The sequence below is a fragment of the Procambarus clarkii genome, chromosome 73, assembly GCF_040958095.1.
Source record: "Procambarus clarkii isolate CNS0578487 chromosome 73, FALCON_Pclarkii_2.0, whole genome shotgun sequence".
Taxonomy (NCBI): Eukaryota; Metazoa; Arthropoda; class Malacostraca; order Decapoda; family Cambaridae; genus Procambarus; species Procambarus clarkii.
In genome coordinates this window covers 22887907-22909471 of record NC_091222.1, presented here as the reverse complement: position 1 = coordinate 22909471, position 21565 = coordinate 22887907, and the positions used below count along the sequence as shown (strand labels likewise).

At 44.8% G+C, this 21565-nt stretch overlaps 1 protein-coding gene across 1 annotated transcript; it reads right to left on the bottom strand.

Annotated features, from left to right (window-relative positions):
• Window positions 1-1615: 1615 nt before the first annotated feature.
• Window positions 1616-20348, bottom strand: LOC138356662 (mucin-2-like). Its single transcript, XM_069312853.1, has 6 exons — window positions 20181-20348; window positions 17329-17612; window positions 11640-12060; window positions 8134-8278; window positions 4288-4962; window positions 1616-2412 (listed from the first exon to the last, which is right to left on the bottom strand). The coding sequence occupies exons 1-6, from the start codon at window positions 20346-20348 to the stop codon at window positions 1616-1618; spliced, it is 2490 nt and encodes an 829-aa protein (XP_069168954.1).
• Window positions 20349-21565: the final 1217 nt, after the last annotated feature.

The window sequence follows — 21565 nt, the reverse complement described above, 5'->3', positions numbered from 1 at the left end:
TGGTGCAGTTCCAGATGCTGTAGAGGTTGATGGTGCACTTCCTGTTGCTGTGGTTGTTGGTGTAGTTCCTGTTGTTGTGGTAGTTGTTTGTGTAGTTCCTGTTGTTGTGGTAGTTGTTGGTGTAGTTCCTGTTGTTGTAGTGGTGGTGGTGTAGTTCCTGTTGTTGTAGTGGTTGGTGGTGTAGTTCTTGTCGTTATGGTAATTGGTGCAGTTCCTGTTGTTGTGGTATTTGTTTGTGCAGTTTCTGTGTTGTGTTGTTGCTGGAGTTGTTCCTGCTGATGTGGTTGTTGTTGGTGCAGTTCCTGTTGTTGTTTTGTTTGACGGTACAGTTCCTATTATTGCTGTGGGTTGGTGTAGTTCCTGTCGTTGTGGTACCTGGAGTAGTTTCTGTTGTTGCGGTGGTTGATGGTGCAGTTCCTGTTGTTATGGTTGTTGGTACAGTTCCAATTATTGCTGTGGTTATTGCTGTAGTTCCTGTTGTTGTGATGGTTGTTGGTGTAGTTGCTGTTCTAGTAGCTGGAGTAGTTTCTGTTGTAGTAGTGGTTGTTGGTATAGTTGCTGTTGTTGTGGTTATTGTTGGTGTAGTTCGTGTTGATGAGATTGCTGGTGTAGTTCCTGTTGTGGTGGTGGTTGGTGGAGTAGTTCCTGTTGTAGTAGTTGTTGGTGGTAGTTCCTATTGTGGTGATAGTTGTTAGTGTATATTCTGTTGTTGTAATGGTTGTGGGTGTAGTTCCTTTTTGTTGTCGTAGTGGTTGTTGTTGTAGTTCCTTTTGTTGTCGTAGTGGTTGTTGGTGTAGTTCCTGTTGTGGTGGTGGTTGGTGGTGAAGTTCCTGATGTGCGGTTGATGTTGGTGCCGTTCCTTTTGTTGTTGTAGTTGTAGTTCCTGTTGTTGTGGTAGTTGTTGGTGTAGTTCCTGTGTTTGTGGTGGTTGTTGGTATAGTTTCTGTTGTTGTAGTGGTTGTTGGTATAGTTTCTTTTGTTGTCGTAGTGGTTGTTGGAGTAGTTCCTTTTGTTGTGGTGGTTGCTGTTGTAGTTCCGGTTGTTGCGTAGTTTGTTTTTGCAGTTTCTGTTGCTGTCGTGGTTGTTTGTGTAGTTCGTGTCGTTGTGGTGGTTGTTGGTGTTGGTCCTGTCGTTGTGGTGGCTGGTGTAGTTCTTGTTGATGTACTGGTTGTTGGTGTAGTTCCTGTTGTGTTGGTGGTTGTTGGTGTAGTTCTGGTTGTTGTGGTGGTTGTTGGTGTTGAGGTTGTTGATGCAGTTCCTGTTGTTGTACTAGTTGTGGGTGATGTTCCTGTTGTTGAGGTCGCTGTTGTAGTTTCTGTTTTTGTGGAAGTTGTTGGTGTTGTTCTTGTTGTTTTAGTGGTTGTTGGTGTAGTTTCTGTTGTTATAGTGGTGTTTGGTTGGTATTGTTATGATGGTGGTTGGTGGTGTAGTTCCTTTTGTGGTGGTGGTTGTTCGTGTAGTTTCTGTTGTTCTGGTCGCTAGTGAAGTTCCTGTTGTTGTAGAGGTTGTTGGTGTAGTTCCTGTTGCTGTGGTGGTTGTGGTGTAGTTCTTGTTGTTGTTATGGTTGTTGGTGTTGTTCCTGTTGTTATGATGTTTGTTGTTTTAGTTCCTGGTTTTATTGTGGTTGTTGGTATCGTTTCTGTTGTGGTTGTTGGTGCAGTTCCTGTTGTGTGTGTGGTTGATGGTGCAGTTCCTGTTGTTGTGATTGTTGTTGGAGTAGGTCCTGTTGTTGTGGTAGGTTTTGGTGTAGCTCCTGTTGTTGTGATAATTGTTGGTGTAGTTCCTGTTGTAGTTGTAATTCTGTTGACGTAGTTTTTATTATTGTGGCAGTTGGTTGAGTCTCTGTTGTTGAAATTCCTTCTGTTGTGACTGTAGAAGTAAATGATGTTATTGTAGTTGAAGAGCTTGAGGTTGTTGTAATCTCAATAGTTGTAGATGTAGACGACCTTTCCAACACGGCTATTTCATTCTCTACATCTTTTATCTCATCTTCTACTTTGTCTTTCTCATTAATAGTTGTCTCCTTTGCCTGTATTGTTACAGTGAGCGCCACTGACACTTCCACCGCGAGCTCCAATGTTGCCCCCACAGTTCCGTCTTTGATACCCACTGTCAGGCTCTGAACAACAGATACCTGAACTCGTAGCTCAATAGTAAGTTCCCCAATCACGAAGGTGTTCCTGATCTCTACAGCTGCGATGACTTGATTCATAATACTGACAAGATAACGAATATCATCGATAGCATTTCGTTTGTGTCTCCTGAGAAGCGGATCGTTTCTAGCAGGTCTGTTTCTCAGGCGTCCACGTCCGGTTGAGGTCGGGGTGCTGGTAGAGGAGACGCCAGCGACGCTGGTGCTCAGAACCTCGACAGCAGAAGAGCATTCAGCTCCTCCAGGGCATCGTCCGCCTCCTGTATTTCCGCGATGGCTTCTTCCAGGGTGTCGTTCAGGGTCGTCAAATGTTCAATTCTTCGTACAGTATTGTAACATTTGGTGTTGTTGTTAATGCAGTTTTTGTTGTGGTGGTTAGTGGTGTAGTTCCTGTTGATGTTGTGGTTGTTGGTGTGGTTCCGTTTGTTGTGGTGGTTGGTGGAGTCCCCGTTGTTGTGGCTGTTGGTGTAGTCCCGTTGTTGAGGCTGTTGGTGTAGTTCCTGTTGTTGTGACTGTTGGTGTAGTTCCTGTTGTTGTGGCTGTTGGAGTAGTTCCTGTTGTTGTGGCTGTTGGAGTAGTTCCTGTTGTTGTGGCTGTTGGAGTAGTTCCTGTTGTTGTGGCTGTTGGAGTAGTTCCTGTTGTTGTGGCTGTTGGAGTAGTTCCTGTTGTTGTGGCTGTTGGAGTAGCTCTTGTTGTTGTGGCTGTTATAGTTCCTGTTGTTGTGGCTGTTGCTGTAGTCCCTGTTGTTGTGGCTGTTGGTGTAGTTCCTGTTGTTGTGGCTGTTGGTGTACTTCCTGTTGTTGTGGCTGTTGTAGTTCCTGTTGTTGTGGCGGTTTGTGTAGTTCCTGTTGGTGTTGCTGTTGATGTAGTTCCTGTTGTTGTGGCTGTTGGTGTAGTTCCTGTTGGTGTTGCTGTTGTAGTTCCTGTTGTTGTGGCTGTTGATGTAGTCCCTGTTGTTGTGGCTGTTGGTGTAGTTCCTGTTGGTGTGGCTGTTGTAGTTCCTGTTGTTGTGGCTGTTGGTGTAGTCTCTGTTGTTGTGGCTGTTGGTGTAGTCCCTGTAGTTGTGGATGTTGTTGTAGCTCCTGTTGTTGTGGCTGTTGGTGTAGTCCCTGTTGTTGTGGCTGTTGGTGTAGTTCCTGTTGTTGTGGATGTTGTTGTAGCTCCTGTTGTTGTGGATGCTGGTTTTGTTTCTGTTGTTGTGGCTGTTCGTGTAGTTCCTGTTGGTGTAGCTGTTGGTGTAGTTCCTGTTGTGGTGGCTGTTGATGCAATTTCTGTTGAGGTGGCTGTTGATGTAGTTCCTGTTGCTGTAGCTGTTGCTGTAGTTCCTGTTGTTGTGGCTGTTGGTGTATTTCCTGTTGTTGTGGCTGTTGGTGTAGTTTCTGTTGTTCTGACTGATGGTGTAGTTCCTGTTGGTGTAGTTCCTGTTGGTGTAGTTCCTGTTGGTGTAGTTCCTGTTGATGTGTCTGTTAGTTTAATTCCTGTTGTTGTGGCTGTTGTAGTTCCTGTTGTTGTGGCTGTTGTAGTTCCTGTTGTTGTGGCTGTTGTAGTTCCTGTTGTTGTGGCTGTTATAGTCCCAGTTGTGGTGGCTGTTGGTGTGGTCCCTGTGGTGTCTGTTGGTGGAGTTCCTGTTGTTGTGGCTGTTGGTGAAGTCTCTGTTGGTGTTGCTATTGATGCAGTTTCTGTTGTGGTGGCTGTTTGTGTAGTCCCCGTTGTTGAGGCTGTTGGTTTAGTTACTGTTGTTGTGGATGTTGGTGTAGTCCCCGTTGTTCTGGCTGTTGGTGTAGTTCCTGTTGTTGTGGCTGTTAGTGTAGTTTCTGTTGTTGTGGCTGTTGGTGTAGTTCCTGTTGTTGTGGCTGTTGGTGTAGTTACTGTTGTTGTGGATGTTGGTGTAGTTCCTGTTGGTGTGGCTGTTGTAGTCCCTGTTGTTGTGGCTGTTGGTGTAGTTCCTGTTGTTGTGGCAGTTGGTGTAGTCCCTGGTGTTGTTGCTGTTGGTGTAGTTTCTGTTATTGTGGCTGTTGTTGTAGCTCCTGTTGTTGTGGATGCTGGTTTAGTTTCTGTTGTTGTGGCTGTTGGTGTAGTCCCTGTTGTTGTGGATGTTGTTGTAGCTCCTGTTGTTGTAGCTGTTGGTGTAGTTCCTGTTGTTGTGGCTGTTGGTGTAGTTCCTGTTGTGGCTGTTGGTGTAGTTCCTGTTGTTGTGGCTGTTGCTGTAGTCCCTGTTGTTGTGGCTGTTGGTGTAGTCCCTGTTGTTGTGGCTGTTGATGTAGTTCCTGTTGTTGTGGCTGTTGGTGTAGTTCCTGTTGTTGTGGCTATTGTAGTTCCTGTTGTTGTGGCGGTTTGTGTAGTTCCTGTTGGTGTTGCTGTTGATGTAGTTCCTGTTGTTGTGGCTGTTGGTGTAGTTCCTGTTGGTGTGGCTGTTGTAGTCCCTGTTGTTGTGGCTGTTGGTGTAGTTCCTGTTGTTGTGGCTGTTGGTGTAGTCCCTGGTGTTGTTGCTGTTGGTGTAGTTCCTGTTGTTGTGGCTGTTGTTGTAGCTCCTGTTGTTGTGGATGCTGGTTTAGTTTCTGTTGTTGTGGCTGTTGGTGTAGTCCCTGTTGTTGTGGATGTTGTTGTAGCTCCTGTTGTTGTGGCTGTTGGTGTAGTCCCTGTAGTTGTGGCTGTTGGTGTAGTTCCTGTTGTTGTGGCTGTTGTTTTAGCTCCTGTTGTTGTGGATGCTGGTTTAGTTTCTGTTGTTGTGGCTGTTCGTGTAGTTCCTGTTGGAGTAGCTGTTGGTGTAGTTCCTGTGGTGGCTGTTGATGCAATTTCTGTTGAGGTGGCTGTTGATGTAGTTCCCGTTGCTGTAGCTGTTACTGTAGTTTCTGTTGTTGTGGCTGTTGGTGTAGTTCCTGTTGTTGTGGCTGTGGTGTAGTTTCTGTTGTTCTGACTGATGGTGTAGTTCCTGTTGGTGTAGTTCCTGTTGATGTGTCTGTTAGTTTAATTCCTGTTGTTGTGGCTGTTGTAGTTCCTGTTGTTGGGCTCTTGTAGTTCCTGTTGTTGTGGCTGTTGTAGTTCCTGTTGTTGTGGCTGTTATAGTCCCAGTTGTGGTGGCTGTTGGTGTGTCCCGTTGTCATGGCTGTTGGTGAAGTCCCTGTGGTGTCTGTTGGTGGAGTCCCTGTTGTTGTGGCTGTTGGTGAAGTCTCTGTTGGTGTTGCTATTGATGCCGTTTCTGTTGTGGTGGCTGTTTGTGTAGTCCCTGTTGTTGTGGCTGTTGTAGTTCCTGTTGTTGTGGCTGTTGCTGTAGTCCCTGTTGTTGTGGCTGTTGGTGTAGTCCCTGTTGTTGTGGCTGTTGGAGTAGTTCCTGTTGTTGTGGCTGTTGGAGTAGTTCCTGTTGTTGTGGCTGTTGGTGTAGTTTCCTGTTCTTGTGGCTGTTGGTGTTAATTTCTGTTGTTGTGGCTGTTGTAGTTCCTGTTGTTGTGGCTGTTGGTGTAGTCCCTGTTGTTGTGGCTGTTGGTTTAGTTACTGTTGTTGTGGATGTTGGTGTTGTTCCTGTTGTTGTGGCTGGTTGGTGTAGTTCCTGTTGTTGTGGCTGTTGGTGTAGTTCCTGTTGTTGTGGCTGTTGGAGTAGTTCCTGTTGTTGTGGCTGTTGGTGTAGTTCCTGTTCTTGTGGCTGTTGGTGTAATTTCTGTTGTTGTGGCTGTTGTAGTTCCTGTTGTTGTGGCTGTTGCTGTAGTCCCTGTTGTTGTGGCTGTTGGTGTAGTCCCTGTTGTTGTGGCTGTTGGTGTAGTTCCTGTTGTTGTGGCTGTTGGTGTAGTCCCTGTTGTTGTGGATGTTGTTGTAGCTCCTGTTGTTGTGGATGTTGGTTTAGTTTCTGTTGTTGTGGCTGTTGGTGTAGTTCCTGTTGGTGTAGCTGTTGGTGTAATTCCTGTTGTTGTGGCTGTTGTAGTTCCTGTTGTTGTGGCTGTTGGTGTAGTTTCTGTTGTTGTGGCTGTTGTAGTTCCTGTTGTTGTGGCGGTTGGTATAGTTCCTGTTGGTGTTGCTGTTGATGTAGTTCCTATTGTTGTGGATGGTGGTGTAGTTTCTGTTGTTCTGGCTGTTGTAGTTCCTGTTGTTGTGGCTGTTGGTGTAGTTCCTGTTGTTGCGGCTGTTGGTGTAGTCCCTGTTGTTGTGGCTGTTGGTGTAGTTCCTGTTGGTGTAGCTGTTGGTGTAGTTCCTGTTGTTGTGGATGTTGTTGTGGCTCCTGTTGTTATGGATGTTGTTGTAGTTCCTGTTGTTGTGGCTGTTGGTGTAGTCCCTGTTGTTGTGGCTGTTGATGTAGTTCCTGTTGCTGTAGCTGTTGGTGTAGTTCCTGTTGTTGTGGCTGTTGGTGTAGTTCCTGTTGTTGTGGCTGTTGTAGTTCCTGTTGTTGTGGCGGTTGGTGTAGTTCCTGTTGGTGTTGCTGTTGATGTAGTTCCTGTTGTTGTGGCTGTTGGTGTAGTTCCTGTTGTTGTGCTGTTGTAGTTCCTGTTGTTGTGGCTGTTGGTGTAGTTCCTGTTGTTGTGGCTGTTGGTGTAGTCCCTGTTGTTGTGGCTGTTGTTGTAGTTCCTGTTGTTGTGGTCGTTGGTGTAGTCCCTGTTGTTGTGGATTTTGTTGTAGCTCTTGTTGTTGTGGATGTTTGTTTAGTTTCTGTTGTTGTGGCTGTTGGTGTAGTTCCTGTTGGTGTAGCTGTTGGTGTAGTTCCTGTTGTGGCGGCTGTTGATGCAATTTCTGTTGAGGTGGCAGTTGATGTAGTTCTTGTTGCTGTAGCTGTTGGTGTAGTTCCTTTTGTTGTGGCTGTTGGTGTAGTTCCTGTTGTTGTGGCTGTTTGTGTAGTTTCTGTTGTTCTGACTGATGGTGTAGTTCCTGTTGGTGTAGTTCCTGTTGATGTGTCTGTTAGTTTAATTCCTGTTGTTGTGGCTGTTGTAGTTCCTGTTGTAGTGGCTGTTGATGCAATTTCAGTTGAGGTGGCTGTTGATGTAGTTCCTGTTGCTGTAGCTGTTGGTGTAGTTCCTGGTGTTGTGTCTGTTGGTGGAGTCCCTGTTGCTGTTGCTATTGATGCAGTTTCTGTTGTGGTGGCTGTTTGTGTAGTCCCTGTTGTTGAGGCTGTTGGTGTAGTTACTGTTGTTGTGGATGTTGGTGTAGTTCCTGTTGTTGTGGCTGTTGGTGTAGTTCCTGTTGGTGTTGCTATTGATGCAGTTTCTGTTGTGGTGGCTGCTGGTGTAGTCCCCGTTGTTCTGGCTGTTGGTGTAGTTGCTGTTGTTGTGGATGTTGGTGTAGTTCCTGTTGTTGTGGCTGTTGTAGTTTCTGTTGTTGTGGCTGTTGGTGTAGTTCCTGTTGTTGTGGCTGTTGTAGTTCCTGTTGTTGTGGCTGTTGCTATAGTCCCTGTTGTTGTGGCTGTTGGTGTAGTCCCTGTTGTTGTGGCTGTTGGTGTAGTTCCTGTTGTTGTGGCTGTTGTAGTTCCTGTTGTTGTGGCTGTTGCTATAGTCCCTGTTGTGGTGGCTGTTGGTGTAGTCCCCGTTGTTCTGGCTGTTGGTGTAGTTGCTGTTGTTGTGGATGTTGGTGTAGTTCCTGTTGTTGTGGCTGTTTGAGTAGTTCCTGTTGTTATGGCTGTTGGTGTAGTTCCTGTGGCTGTTGTAGTTTCCTGTTGTTGTGGTTGTTGCTGTAGTCCCTGTTGTTGTGGCTGTTGTAGTTCCTGTTGTTGTGGCTGTTGGTGTAGGTCCTGTTGTTGTGGCTGTTGTAGTTCCTGTTGTTGTGGCTGTTGGTGTAGTCCCTGTTGTTGTGGATGTTGTTGTAGCTCCTGTTGTTGTGGATGTTGGTTTAGTTTCTGTTGTTGTGGCTGTTGGTGTAGTTCCTGTTGGTGTAGCTGTTGGTGTAATTCCTGTTGTTGTGGCTGTTGTAGTTCCTGTTGTTGTGGCTGTTGGTGTAGTTTCTGTTGTTGTGGCTGTTGTAGTTCCTGTTGATGTGGCGGTTGGTATAGTTCCTGTTGGTGTTGCTGTTGATGTAGTTCCTATTGTTGTGGGATGTTGGTGTAGTTTCTGTTGTTCTGGCTGGTGTAGTTCCTGTTGTTGTGGCTGTTGGTGTAGTTCCTGTTGTTGCGGCTGTTGGTGTAGTCCCTGTTGTTGTGGCTGTTGGTGTAGTTCCTGTTGGTGTAGCTGTTGGTGTAGTTCCTGTTGTTGTGGATGTTGTTGTGGCTCCTGTTGTTGTGGATGTTGGTTTAGTTTCTGTTGTTGTGGCTGTTGGTGTAGTTCCTGTTGGTGTAGCTGTTGGTGTAGTTCCTGTTGTGGTGGCTGTTGAAGCAATTTCTGTTGAGGTGGCTGTTGATGTAGTTCCTGTTGCTGTAGCTGTTGGTGTAGTTCCTGTTGTTGTGGCTGTTGGTGTAGTTCCTGTTGTTGTGGCTGTTGTAGTTCCTGTTGTTGTGGAGGTTGGTGTAGTTCCTGTTGGTGTTGCTGTTGATGTAGTTCCTGTTGTTGTGGCTGTTGGTGTAGTTCCTGTTGCTGTGGCTGTTGTAGTTCCTGTTGTTGTGGCTGTTGTAGTTCCTGTTGTTGTGGCTGTTGGTGTAGTTCCTGTTGTTGTGGCTGTTGGTGTAGTCCCTGTTGTTGTGGCTGTTGTTGTAGTTCCTGTTGTTGTGGCTGTTGGTGTAGTCCTGTTGTTGTGGATGTTGTTGTAGCTCCTGTTGTTGTGGATGTTTGTTTAGTTTCTGTTGTTGTGGCTGTTGGTGTAGTTCCTGTTGGTGTAGCTGTTGGTGTAGTTCCTGTTGTGGCGGCTGTTGATGCAATTTCTGTTGAGGTGGCAGTTGATGTAGTTCTTGTTGCTGTAGCTGTTGGTGTAGTCCCTGTTGTTGTGGCTGTTGGTGTAGTTCCTGTTGTTGTGGCTGGTTGTGTAGTTTCTGTTGTTCTGACTGATGGTGTAGTTCCTGTTGGTGTATTTCCTGTTGATGTGTCTGTTAGTTTAATTCCTGTTGTTGTAGCTGTTGTAGTGGCTGTTGATGCAATTTCTGTTGAGGTGGCTGTTGATGTAGTTCCTGTTTCTGTAGCTGTTGGTGTAGTTCCTGGTGTTGTGTCTGTTGGTGGAGTCCCTGTTGGTGTTGCTATTGATGCAGTTTCTGTTGTGGTGGCTGTTGTGTAGTTCCCGTTGTTGTGGCTGTTGGTGTAGTTCCCGTTGTTCTGGCTGTTGGTGTAGTTGCTGTTGTTGTGGATGTTGGTGTAGTTCCTGTTGTTGTGGCTGTTAGTGTAGTTTTCTGTTGTTGTGGCTGTTGGTGGAGTTCCTGTTGTTGGGGCTGTTGTAGTTCCTGTTGTTGTGGCTGTTGCTGTAGTCCCTGTTGTTGTGGCTGTTGGTGTAGTCCCTGTTGTTGTGGCTGTTGGTGTAGTTCCTGTTGTTGTGGCTGTTGTAGTTCCTGTTGTTGTGGCTGTTGCTGTAGTCCCTGTTGTGGTGGCTGTTGGTGTAGTCCCCGTTGTTCTGGCTGTTGGTGTAGTTGCTGTTGTTGTGGATGTTGGTGTAGTTCCTGTTGTTGTGGCTGTTTGAGTAGTTCCTGTTGTTATGGCTGTTGGTGTAGTTCCTGTTCTTGTGGCTGTTGTAGTTCCTGTTGTTGTGGCTGTTGCTGTAGTCCCTGTTGTTGTGGCTGTTGTAGTTCCAATTGTTGTGGCTGTTGGTGTAGGTCCTGTTGTTGTGGCTGTTGTAGTTCCTGTTGTTGTGGCGGTTGGTGTAGTTCCTGTTGGTGTTGCTGTTGATGTAGTTCCTGTTGTTGTGGCTGTTGGTGTAGTTCCTGTTGTTGTGGCTGTTGTAGTTTCTGTTGTTGTGGCTGTTGTAGTTCCTTTTGTTGTGGCTGTTGGTGTAGTTCCTGTTGTTGTGGCTGTTGGTGTAGTTCCTGTTGTTGTGGCTGTTGGTGTAGTCCCTGTTGTTGTGGCTGTTGGTGTAGTCCCTGTTGTTTGTGGATGTTGTTGTAGCTCCTGTTGTTGTGGATGTTGGTTTAGTTTCTGTTGTTGTGGCTGTTGGTGTAGTTCCTGTTTGTGTAGCTGTTGGTGTAGTTCCTGTTGTGGTGGCTGTTGATGCAATTTCTGTTGAGGTGGCTGTTGATGTAGTTCCTGTTGTTGTGGCTGTTGGTGTAGTTTCCTGTTGTTGTGGCTGTTGGTGTAGTTCCCGTTGTTGTGGCTGTTGGTGTAGTTTCTGTTGTTCTGACTGATGGTGTAGTTCCTGTTGGTGTAGTTCCTGTTGGTGTAGCTCTGTTGATGTGTCTGTTTGAGTAGTTCCTGTTGTTATGGCTGTTGGTGTAGTTCCTGTTCTTGTGGCTGTTGTAGTTCCTGTTGTTGTGGCTGTTGCTGTAGTCCCTGTTGTGTGGCTGTTGTAGTTCCAATTGTTGTGGCTGTTGGTGTAGGTCCTGTTGTTGTGGCTGTTGTAGTTCCTGTTGTTGTGGCGGTTGGTGTAGTTCCTGTTGGTGTTGCTGTTGATGTAGTTCCTGTTGTTGTGGCTGTTGGTGTAGTTCCTGTTGTTGTGGCTGTTGTAGTTTCTGTTGTTGTGGCTGTTGTAGTTCCTTTTGTTGTGGCTGTTGGTGTAGTTCCTGTTGTTGTGGCTGTTGGTGTAGTCCCTGTTGTTGTGGCTGTTGGTGTAGTCCCTGTTGTTGTGGATGTTGTTGTAGCTCCTGTTGTTGTGGATGTTGGTTTAGTTTCTGTTGTTGTGGCTGTTGGTGTAGTTCCTGTTTGTGTAGCTGTTGGTGTAGTTCCTGTTGTGGTGGCTGTTGCTGCAATTTCTGTTGAGGTGGCTGTTGATGTAGTTCCTGTTGTTGTGGCTGTTGGTGTAGTTCCTGTTGTTGTGGCTGTTGGTGTAGTTCCCGTTGTTGTGGCTGTTGGTGTAGTTTCTGTTGTTCTGACTGATGGTGTAGTTCCTGTTGGTGTAGTTCCTGTTGGTGTAGTTCCTGTTGGTGTAGCTCCTGTTGATGTGTCTGTTAGTTTAATTCCTGTTGTTGTGGCTGTTTGTAGTTCCTGTTGTTGTTGCTGTTGTAGTTCCTGTTGTTGTGGCTGTTGTAGTTCCTGTTGTTGTGGCTTTTATAGTCCCTGTTGTTGTGGCTGTTGGTGTAGTTCCTTTTGTTGTGGCTGTTGGTGTAGTTCCTGTTGTTGTGGCTGATGGTGTAGTTCCTGTTGTTTTTGCCATTGATGCAGTGTCTGTTATTGTGGCTGTTGGTGTAGTTCCTATTCCTGTGGCTGTTGGTGTAGTTCCTGTTGTTGTTGTTGTTATTGGAGTCCCCGTTGTTCTGGCTGTTGGTAGAATCCCTGTTGTTGTTGTGGTTGTAGTTCCTGTTGTTGCGGCTGTTGGTGGAATCCCTGTTGAAGTTCCTTCTGTTTTGACTGTAGAAGTAAATGATGTTATTGTAGCTGAAGAGCTTGAGGTTGTTGTAACCTTAATAGTTGAAGACGTTGTCGATCCTTCCAACACGGCTATTTGATCCTGTACATTTTTTATCTCATCTTCTACTTTGTCTTTCTCAGTAATAGTTTGTCTCTTTTGCCTGTATTGCTATATTGAGCGCCACTGACACTTCCACCGCGAGCTCCAGTGTTGCTCCAATACTTCCGTCTTTGATGCCCAGTGTCAGCTTTTGGACAACAGTTACCTGAGTTCGTAGCTCAATAGTAAGTGCCGCAATCCCGTAAGTGTTCCTGATCTCTACCGCTTCGACGACTTGTTCCATAATACTGACAAGATCACGAATATCATCGATAGCATTTCGTTTGTGTCTCCTGAGAAGCGGATCTTTTCTAGCAGGTCTGTTTCTCAGGCGTCCACGTCTGGTTGTGGTCGGGGTGCTGGTAGAGGAGACGCTAGCGATGGTGGTGTTGAGGATCTGGACCAGGAGGTCATACAATTCTTGCAGGGCGTCCTGCGCTTCCTGTATGGCGCTGATCGCATCGGTTAGGACGTTGTTTAGCCTGATTAAGTTTGCTAATATTTCGTACAGTTCGGAAAGTGAAGGGTTGTTGGTTGTCGTGGTTGTGGCAATGGTGGAAGGTGTTGTTCCTGCTGCTGTGGTATTTGGTGGAGTTCCCGTTGTCGTAGCTGTAATATATATATATATATATATACACACACACATATATATATATATATATATATATATATATATATATATATATATATATATAATATATATATATATATATATATATATATATATATATATATATATATATATATATATATATATATATATATATATATATATTATTAAATATGACCGAAAAAAGTAAGATTAATAATTCTAACACGAATTTTCTCAATCTTTCGTACATTACGCTTCACTGTTGGAGGAAAATAAAAAATCACTTCTCCAAAATTCATTTTTATTTCTAGTCTGACGCGACACGGGCGCGTTTCGTAAAACTTATTACATTTCAAAGACTTCACAAATACACAACTGATTAGAACTTACGTATCTCTGAGTTTATATCTACATTTGAGTGAGGTGGGAAGGGTGATGTGGCATTAGAACAAGATGGGATATTAATAGGGTATTAAAAGTATCAACACAAGACAGAACAGAAACAATGGGTATTGAATAGAAGTGTTTGTAGAAAGCCTATTGGTCCATATTTCTTGATGCTTCTATATTGGAGTGGAGTCTTGAGGTGGGTAGAATATAGTTGTGCAATAATTGGCTGTTGATTGCTGGTGTTGACTTCTTGATGTGTAGTGCCTCGCAAACGTCAAGCCGCCTGCTATCGCTGTATCTATCGATGATTTCTGTGTTGTTTACTAGGATTTCTCTGGCGATGGTTTGGTTATGGGAAGAGATTATATGTTCCTTAATGGAGCCCTGTTGCTTATGCATCGTTAAAACGCCTAGAAAGAGATGTTGTTGTCTTGCCTATATACTGTTTTTTTTGGAGCTTACAGTCCCCAAGTGGGCATTTGAAGGCATAGACGACGTTAGTCTCTTTTAAAGCGTTCTGTTTAGACTAACGTCGTCTATGCCTTCAAATGCCCACTTGGGGACTGTAAGCTCCAAAAAACCCAGTATATAGGCAAGACAACAACATCTCTTTCTAGGCGTTTAACGATGCATAAGCAACAGGGCTCCATTAAGGAACATATAATCTCTTCCCATAACCAAACCATCGCCAGAGAAATCCTAGTAAACAACACAGAAATCATCGATAGATACAGCGATAGCAGGCGGCTTGACGTTTGCGAGGCACTACACATCAAGAAGTCAACACCAGCAATCAACAGCCAATTATTGCACAACTATATTCTACCCACCTCAAGACTCCACTCCAATATAGAAGCATCAAGAATATGGACCAATAGGCTTTCTACAAACACTTCTATTCAATACCCATTGTTTCTGTTCTGTCTTGTGTTGATACTTTTAATACCCTATTAATATCCCATCTTGTTCTAATGCCACATCACCCTTCCCACCTCACTCAAATGTAGATATAAACTCAGAGATACGTAAGTTCTAATCAGTTGTGTATTTGTGAAGTCTTTGAAAATGTAATAAGTTTTACGAAACGCGCCCGTGTCGCGTCAGACTAGAAATAAAAATGAATTTTGGAGAAGTGATTTTTTATTTACCTCCAACAGTGAAGCGTAATGTACGAAAGATTGAGAAAATTCGTGTTAGAATTATTAATCTTACTTTTTCGGTCATATTTAATAATATATGTCTACAGGAAAGACTGCTACCAAAATATACTAATATATATATATATATATATATATATATATATATATATATATATATATATATATATATATATATATATATTAAGAATTTGTATATAGATCGATATATTATCCACGTTTTATTGATATTATCATAAACTCCTTCTACACCCTCCCTCACTCACACACCTCCCCTCACTCACACACCACCCTCACTCACACACCACCCCTCACTCACACACCTCCCTCACTCACACACCTCCCTCACTCACACACCTCCCTCACTCACACACCTCCCCTCACTCACACACCTCCCTCACTCACACACCTCCCCTCACTCACACACCTCCCTCACTCACACACCTCCCTCACTCACACACCTCCCTCACTCACACACCTCCCTCACTCACACACCTCCCTCACTCACACACCTCCCTCACCTGTCCTCACTCACACACCTCCCTCACTCACACACCTCCCTCACTCACACACCTCCCTCACCTGTCTCACTCACACACCTCCCTCACTCACACACCTCCCTCACTCACACACCTCCCTCACTCACACATCTCCCTCACCTGTCTTACTCACACACCTCTTTCTCACCAAAAACTTCCCTCACTCACACACCTTCCTTACCTCTCTCACCCACACACTTCCCTCACTCACGCACCTCTCTCACTCTCACACCTCCTCACTCACAGATCACTCACATCCTGTTTCTAATATATGTAAACGATCATCCGGAGGGTATAGACTCATTCCTCTCAATGTTTGCTGATGATGCAAAAATTATGGGAAGAATCAAGACAGATAAAGATAGACAGAGACTACAGGATGATCTGGACAAACTGGAGGAATTGTCTAGAAAATGGCTGCTAAAGTTCAACTCAGGAAAGAGTAAAGTAATGAAATTAGGCGAAGGGAGCAGGAGGCTGAACACAAGGTACCATCTGGGATGTGAAATCCTGCAAGAGTCAAATAGAAAAAAAGATCTGGAGGTTGATATCACACCGAACCTGTCCTCCAGAGGCCGACATCAAAAGGAAGTCATCAGCGGTATATGCTAGGTTGGCCAACATAAGAACTGCCTATAGAAACTTGTGTAAGGAATCGTTCAGAACCCTGTATACCACTTATGTCTGATCAATCGTGGAATATGCAGCTCCAGCCTGGAGTCCATACCTAGTTAAACACAAGCCATAGCTAATGAAGTCAAGACCGAACCAAAGCTACTACAGTCAACATCAAGAGGAAAACAACAGTGAAGGAACAGGCGATGAACCTTAGGACGGGTGAGGACAGGTACACAGAGAATGACAAAGAGGTGTGTGAAGAACTCAACAAAAGGTTCCAGGAGGCCTTTCAGTAGAACAAGGAGAGGTCACGGCGCTAGGAGAGGTGGTAGCAAACCAGGCGACCTTGGAAAGGTTCGAAATTACGCGAGATGAGGTCAAGAAGCACCTATGTGAAGCTGGACGTGAGAAAAAGCTGTTGGGCCGGACGGAATCTCACCATGGGTATTGAAAGAGTGTGCAGGAGCACTTTGTTTGCCACTCTCCATAGTGTATAGTAGGTCACTGGAAACGAGAGACCTCCAGAAATATGGACGACGGCTAATGTAGTTCCAATATACATAAAGGGTGACAGACAAGAGGCACTGAACTATAGGCCAGTCTCCTTAACTTGTATACCATGCAAGGTGATGGAGAAGATTGTGAGAAAAACCTAGTGACACATCTGGAGAGAAGGGACTTCGTGACAACCCATCAACATGGGTTCAGGGAGGGTAAAGCTTGCCTTACAGGCTTAATAAAATTCTACGATCAGGTGACAAAGATTAAGCAAGAAAGAGAAGGATGGGCGGACTGCATTTTTTTGGACTGTCGGAAAGCCTTTGACACAGTACCCCATAGAAGGCTGATGCATAAGCTGGAGAAACAGGCAGGAGTAACTGGTAGGGCGCTCCAGTGGATAAGGGAGTACCTAAGCAATAGGAAGAAGAGAGTTACAGTGAGGAGTGAGACCTCAGATTGGCGTGAAGTCACCAGTGGAGTCCCACAGGGCTCTGTACTCTGACCTATCCTGTTTCTGATATACGTAAATGATCTCATTCCCCTCAATGTTTGCTGACGACGCCAAAATTATGAGAAGGATTAAGACAGAGGAGGACAGCTTGAGGCTTCAAGAAGACCTGGACAAGCTGCAGGAATGGTCGAACAAATGGTTGTTAGAGTTTAACCCAAGCAAATGTAATTTAATGAAGATAGGGGGTAGGAACCAGGAGACCAGATACAAGGTATCATTTGGGAGAAGAAATACTTCAAGAGTCAGAGAGAGAGAGAAAGACCTGGGGGTTGATATCACGCCAGACCTGTCCCCTGAAGCTCATATCAAGAGGATAACATCAGCGGCATATGCCAGGTTGGCTAACATAAGAACGGCCTTTAAAAACTTGTGTAAGGAATCTTTCAGAATCTTTCAATCCTGGAGTATGCAGCTCCAGCATGGAGTCCATATCTAGTCAAGCATAAGACTAAACGGGAAAAGGTTCAAAGGTTTGCCACCAGACTAGTACCCGAGCTGAGATGTATGAGCTACGAGGAGAGACTACGGGAATTAAACCTCACTTCGTTGGAAGACAGAAGAGTTAGGGGGGACATGATCACCACACTCAAGATTCTCAAGGGAATCGACAGGGTAGATAAAGACAGGCTATTTAACACAAGGGGCACACGCACTAGGTGACACAGGTGGAAAATGAGTGCCCAAATGAGCCACGGAGATATTAGAAAGAACTTTTTCAGTGTCAGAGTGGTTAATAAATGGAATGCACTAGGAAGTCATGTGATGGAGGCTGACTCCATACACAGTTTCAAATATAGGTATGATAGAGCCTAGTAGGCTCAGAATCTGTACACCAGCTGATTGACGGTTGAGAGGCAGGACCAAAGAGACAAAGCTCAACCCCCGCAAGCACAACTAGGCGAATACAACTAGGCGAGTACACCCCCCCTCACTCACTCACCTCCTCTTACTCACACACCTTCCCTCACTCACACACACACACACACACCTCCCTCACTCACTCACACATCTTCCTCACTCACACACCTCCCTCACTCACACACACACCTCCCTCACTCACACACCTCCCTCACTCACACATACACCTCCCTCACTCACACACCTCACTCACTCACACACCTCTCACTCACACACCTCCCCTCACACACACACCTCCCTCACTCACATACCTCCCCTCATTCACACACCTCCCTCACTCACACACCTCCCTCACACACCTCCCTCATTCACACACCTCCCTCACACACCTCCCTCACTCACTATTGGTCGCTGGGAGGCAGCAGAAGCAGGTGCTCCCTTTGCAGCCGGAGCTGTCCAGCAGGCCGGTAGGTGCACCTCTTCCTGCTGGTGACGCACCAGCCTCCCTCGCGCCTGCATGAGGGCCTCACGATGCACTTTGGACGGCAGCACCTGCACTGGTAGCCCTGACACCCGCCCTTCACCTCTTGCTGGCTGGAGGAGCACCTCTTGCTGCTACAGGAGCCTCCGGCCCTCTTACACTTGCGTCTAATCTTACAGTCCGCTGCGCAGCACTTGCAGCCTTGTCCACCGCAGCCTTTGGCGATCTCTCGCTCCTGACGGGAAGCACTTTCCCTTGCATTTTACCAGAATACTTCTTGCAACTCTTTTTGACTTTGCAATCTGAGGTGTACACAAGGTTATTACCAGGAGGTACTCTCATATGTCGCTTAATTAATTTATATTTACCTGCAGATGTGTCAAAGAGCTGCAGTTAAATATAACACCAGCAGACACTTTACTGTGTTTACACTTGCAACTACTCTACTGCCTGAATGTTTGAGGATCACTTCTCTATCTCTACTCCACTGCCCATATGCCCCCAAGACCACTACTCGACTACCTGTATGGCTAAAGGTAATATCTCTATCAAATACGAATTTCACTTAATTCGTCTGTATAACCTTTAGATGATCATAAATGAACTTGGCGGGAATAAAAGGCGGAGAACAGCACCTCACACGTTTAAGGAAGAATGTATAGATGTCTGAATACTTTATTTAAAAGAAATTGGCCTATGATAAGTATGAATATCGGAAATCCGACATACATGTTAACATATATAGCTATACCTATAAGTTAAACAATCCTTGTAAATATTTATTGTATGTATGTACCTTACCTAAATAAAATTGTATTGTATTGTATTGTATTGTACTTAAAATTATCTGCTAGATTAAGGACCTGCCGAAACGCTGTGCGTACTAGTGGCTTTGCAAGAATGTATATACTGTACTATCCAATGTATTCTCACAAACCCAATGTACCTTCTTGTATATATATAAATAAATAAATAAATATAACAGTTACCCATTAAGAATCAGAGAATGGGAGTTTCATGACGTCATCAACAACACGTTAATATATTAAACTCTCATTACTTTTGAACTTCAGTCTAGTGTTTAAACTTAATAAAATAGTATTCACTAAGACTGAATATAAATAAATACACCAGAAAATATAGCTTGGTTCCCTTATTACTGCTGTTGTTGTTGTTGATTTAGGGGCGACGACGGTCGTGGGATCGGATGTGCCCCGGCGTACCCGTGATGGGTTAATCGCGAAGCCTGGAAAGGTGGAACGCCAAGCCACATCGCGAAACGAGTGGCACCAAATACTATAAAGTTATATGCTATATGGCAAATAAACGCACAGACGGGCAGATGATCGGGAAGCCCCAGGAGTCCCTCAGGGTGACAAGCACCGGCCCCGCTCCACACAGAGAACACCAGGTAGCAAAACCAAAACTCGGGCCCCCAACTAAAACGCAAAAAATCATCCAGTGTCCCCCCGGCAGAGCAAAAGACGGCCGCCCACCACGCGTCAGGGCACACCAGGAGCCCATCAAGACCCACCAACCCCCGGCACCTCTCGGCCAAGCCGGCCCCCGAACACCGTCACCCCGCCGGGAGAACCAGCCAGAACACGCCAAAAAAAAATCTATCAACAATCCCGTGACCCAAGTCGATATGTGCGCCAGGCGTCGAACCGTTGAATAGGGATGCCAAACGGCAGTAGCAAAGCCCAAACGCGAAAACAAGACGTGATCAGGCGGCTCCCAAGAGGAGGAGGTGTCCAGACGTCCGCTCGGCGTCAAGGTTGAACCAGGACCCCTTTTTACTGTTAAATAGAATAACCAGCAGATATTGTTGGAACGCCACCAGAGGGAGGAGGCGACAGAACTTGTAAACAAAGACACGAAACAGAGAGGGCTCCTCTCGAGCAAGCACAACTCGCCATAGACTCCCAAAATATGAGTCATCCAACCGAGTAACTGCAATTGTGACCCCTACAGCAAAGAGAAGAGCTAAGTACCCGATTTCCCAACATCTTTTATTAGTAGTGATCACTATATAATATTGGATAGGTAGCCGGTTATTAGCATACAAAACACAAACAGAATAAATGTTTTACTCAGCACTACACACACATTATTTCATGTCATACCTGTACTTTATATGTTTAAGGAACCATTACTAATGTCCTTTACTTTGGCAGGTAAATTGGGATTTGGAGTTACTGACAAGATAAGCTGGCCCATATAAAATACAAAGTTTCTTGCTACCCTAGCTGCTACACAGATGCCACAGTGTCAGGTCACCATTACAAGGCCCTGGACCACATGTGCCACACCCTAACATATCCAGCCTAACTAGGCCATAACAACTACAGCTAAGGATATAACAATCTTTTAAGCAATAAAGTAGATAGATTTAATAATACTGTAGATTAGGCCACCATATTTGGTATAATTCATTTTTAGCAAGAGGTGAACAATTGTAATTTATAATATATCCACTCATTGGTGGTATAAGTTATAACTGTCCCTCCAAACTATGCGCAGATAAGTTCTGGCAGGCTGAATCAAATATACAGTCCACTTAGAATCATAATAATTCAATATTGAAGTTAACAAAATATAATAAAAATATAATAAATGCCTACTAGGATTTTCCCACATCAATTGCCAACAATTCTCTCTCTATTTGGAGAGTGACACGTAAGTGTTGTTAAAGAGACCCCTCCAATTTCTTCCCAGATCCGGCATTAAGAGTCATATTAGTTTGCCCTGCTGATTCTCTGAGATGCAGGGAGTCTGTTGATATATGTAGCGACCAGATCGGCCGCCTAATAAGGGATAAATTTAATGTATAAGTTGGTAGGTAAAGGGGGAAGTAGCGCCCTTGAGGCAAACAAAATGGTGCCCCCTTCTAGCAAATCCGCCATTTTGTGGACGACGCCAGCCGGTTGCGGATTGCTGGCTTTGGTCACTTGCCGCGAGCGACCAATCAGAGCCTTCAGTGACGTAACCGAGTGCCTCTGGTGGCGCAAGCGGAGGTGGCATCAGAGTTGATCTGACTGTGAGGGCGAGAGGACGTGCCTCAATCAGCTCTCGAGGATTGGAGACTCTGGGAGTCTCTCTCAGTTGATTATAGCTAGCCATTGCAGCTCACCATTGTTACTGGAGACCCTGGTGCTTCTGGGAAGCAAGAAGAAACGAAGTTTAGTGGGCAAAGAAATGCCAAAACATGAGGAATTGGTCGGCGACGATGCTGGAGGGCCTAGATGGTGCAGCGGGCAGGCATGCCCGCTACACCTACTGAGAGCGTTCGAGAGCGCTACTGGGTCACACCCACTGAGAGCGTTCAAGGGACAGGCTGGATCACGATACACTCTGTCCACTATCATCCCGATTGTTTTCATCCACAGGTACGTTGGTAAACAGTAATTCTACGTCCAACGAGGCTCTTATCCTGTGGCCCGTGTTCCCCGCAGTAAGTCAACAAATTCTTGGAGACTTCAGGCTGAAGGTGCAAACGACAAAAGGAGTCAGCAAGCCGTTGAGGTCGCTTCGCCAGTCTGTACGTGGGGGTGGGTATCTGGCTGATGATTGGCCGAAGTGTATATATATATATATATATATATATATATATATATATATATATTATATATATATATATATATATATATATATATATATATATATATATATATATATATATATATATATATATATATAGATATATATATATATATATATATATGCAATTGGACGATTCACAAAACCTGATCATTTTATGCGGAAAATCCACAGAGAAATATGAAATGAGGGTGAACGTTTCGGCTTTGTTAAAGCCTTTGTCAACACCAGACTGACTAAGGAGAAGGGAGAAGGGGGCAGGATATATAGGCAGACACCTGACCAACCCATCCCTAGGGTTGGTCAGGTGTAATTAACCAAAAACAGGTATAGCGGTCAGAGAATAAGGATGAAATAAGGATGACCGCTTAATCCTCTTTGACCATTCTAAGCTAAGCTATACCTGTTTTTGGTTAATTACACCTGACCAACCCTAGGGATGGGTTGGTCAGGTGTCGGCCTATATATCCTCCCCCTTCTCCCTTCTCCTTAGTCAGTCTGGTGTTGACAAAGGCTTTAACAAAGCCGAAACGTTCACCTCATTTCATATTTCTCTGTGGATTTTCCACATATATATATATATATATATATTATATATATATATATATTAGTATATTTTGGTAGCAGTCTTTCCTGTAGACATATATTATTAAATATGACCGAAAAAGTAAGATTAATAATTCTAACACGAATTTTTCTCAATCTTTCGTACATTACGCTTCACTGTTGGAGGTAAATCA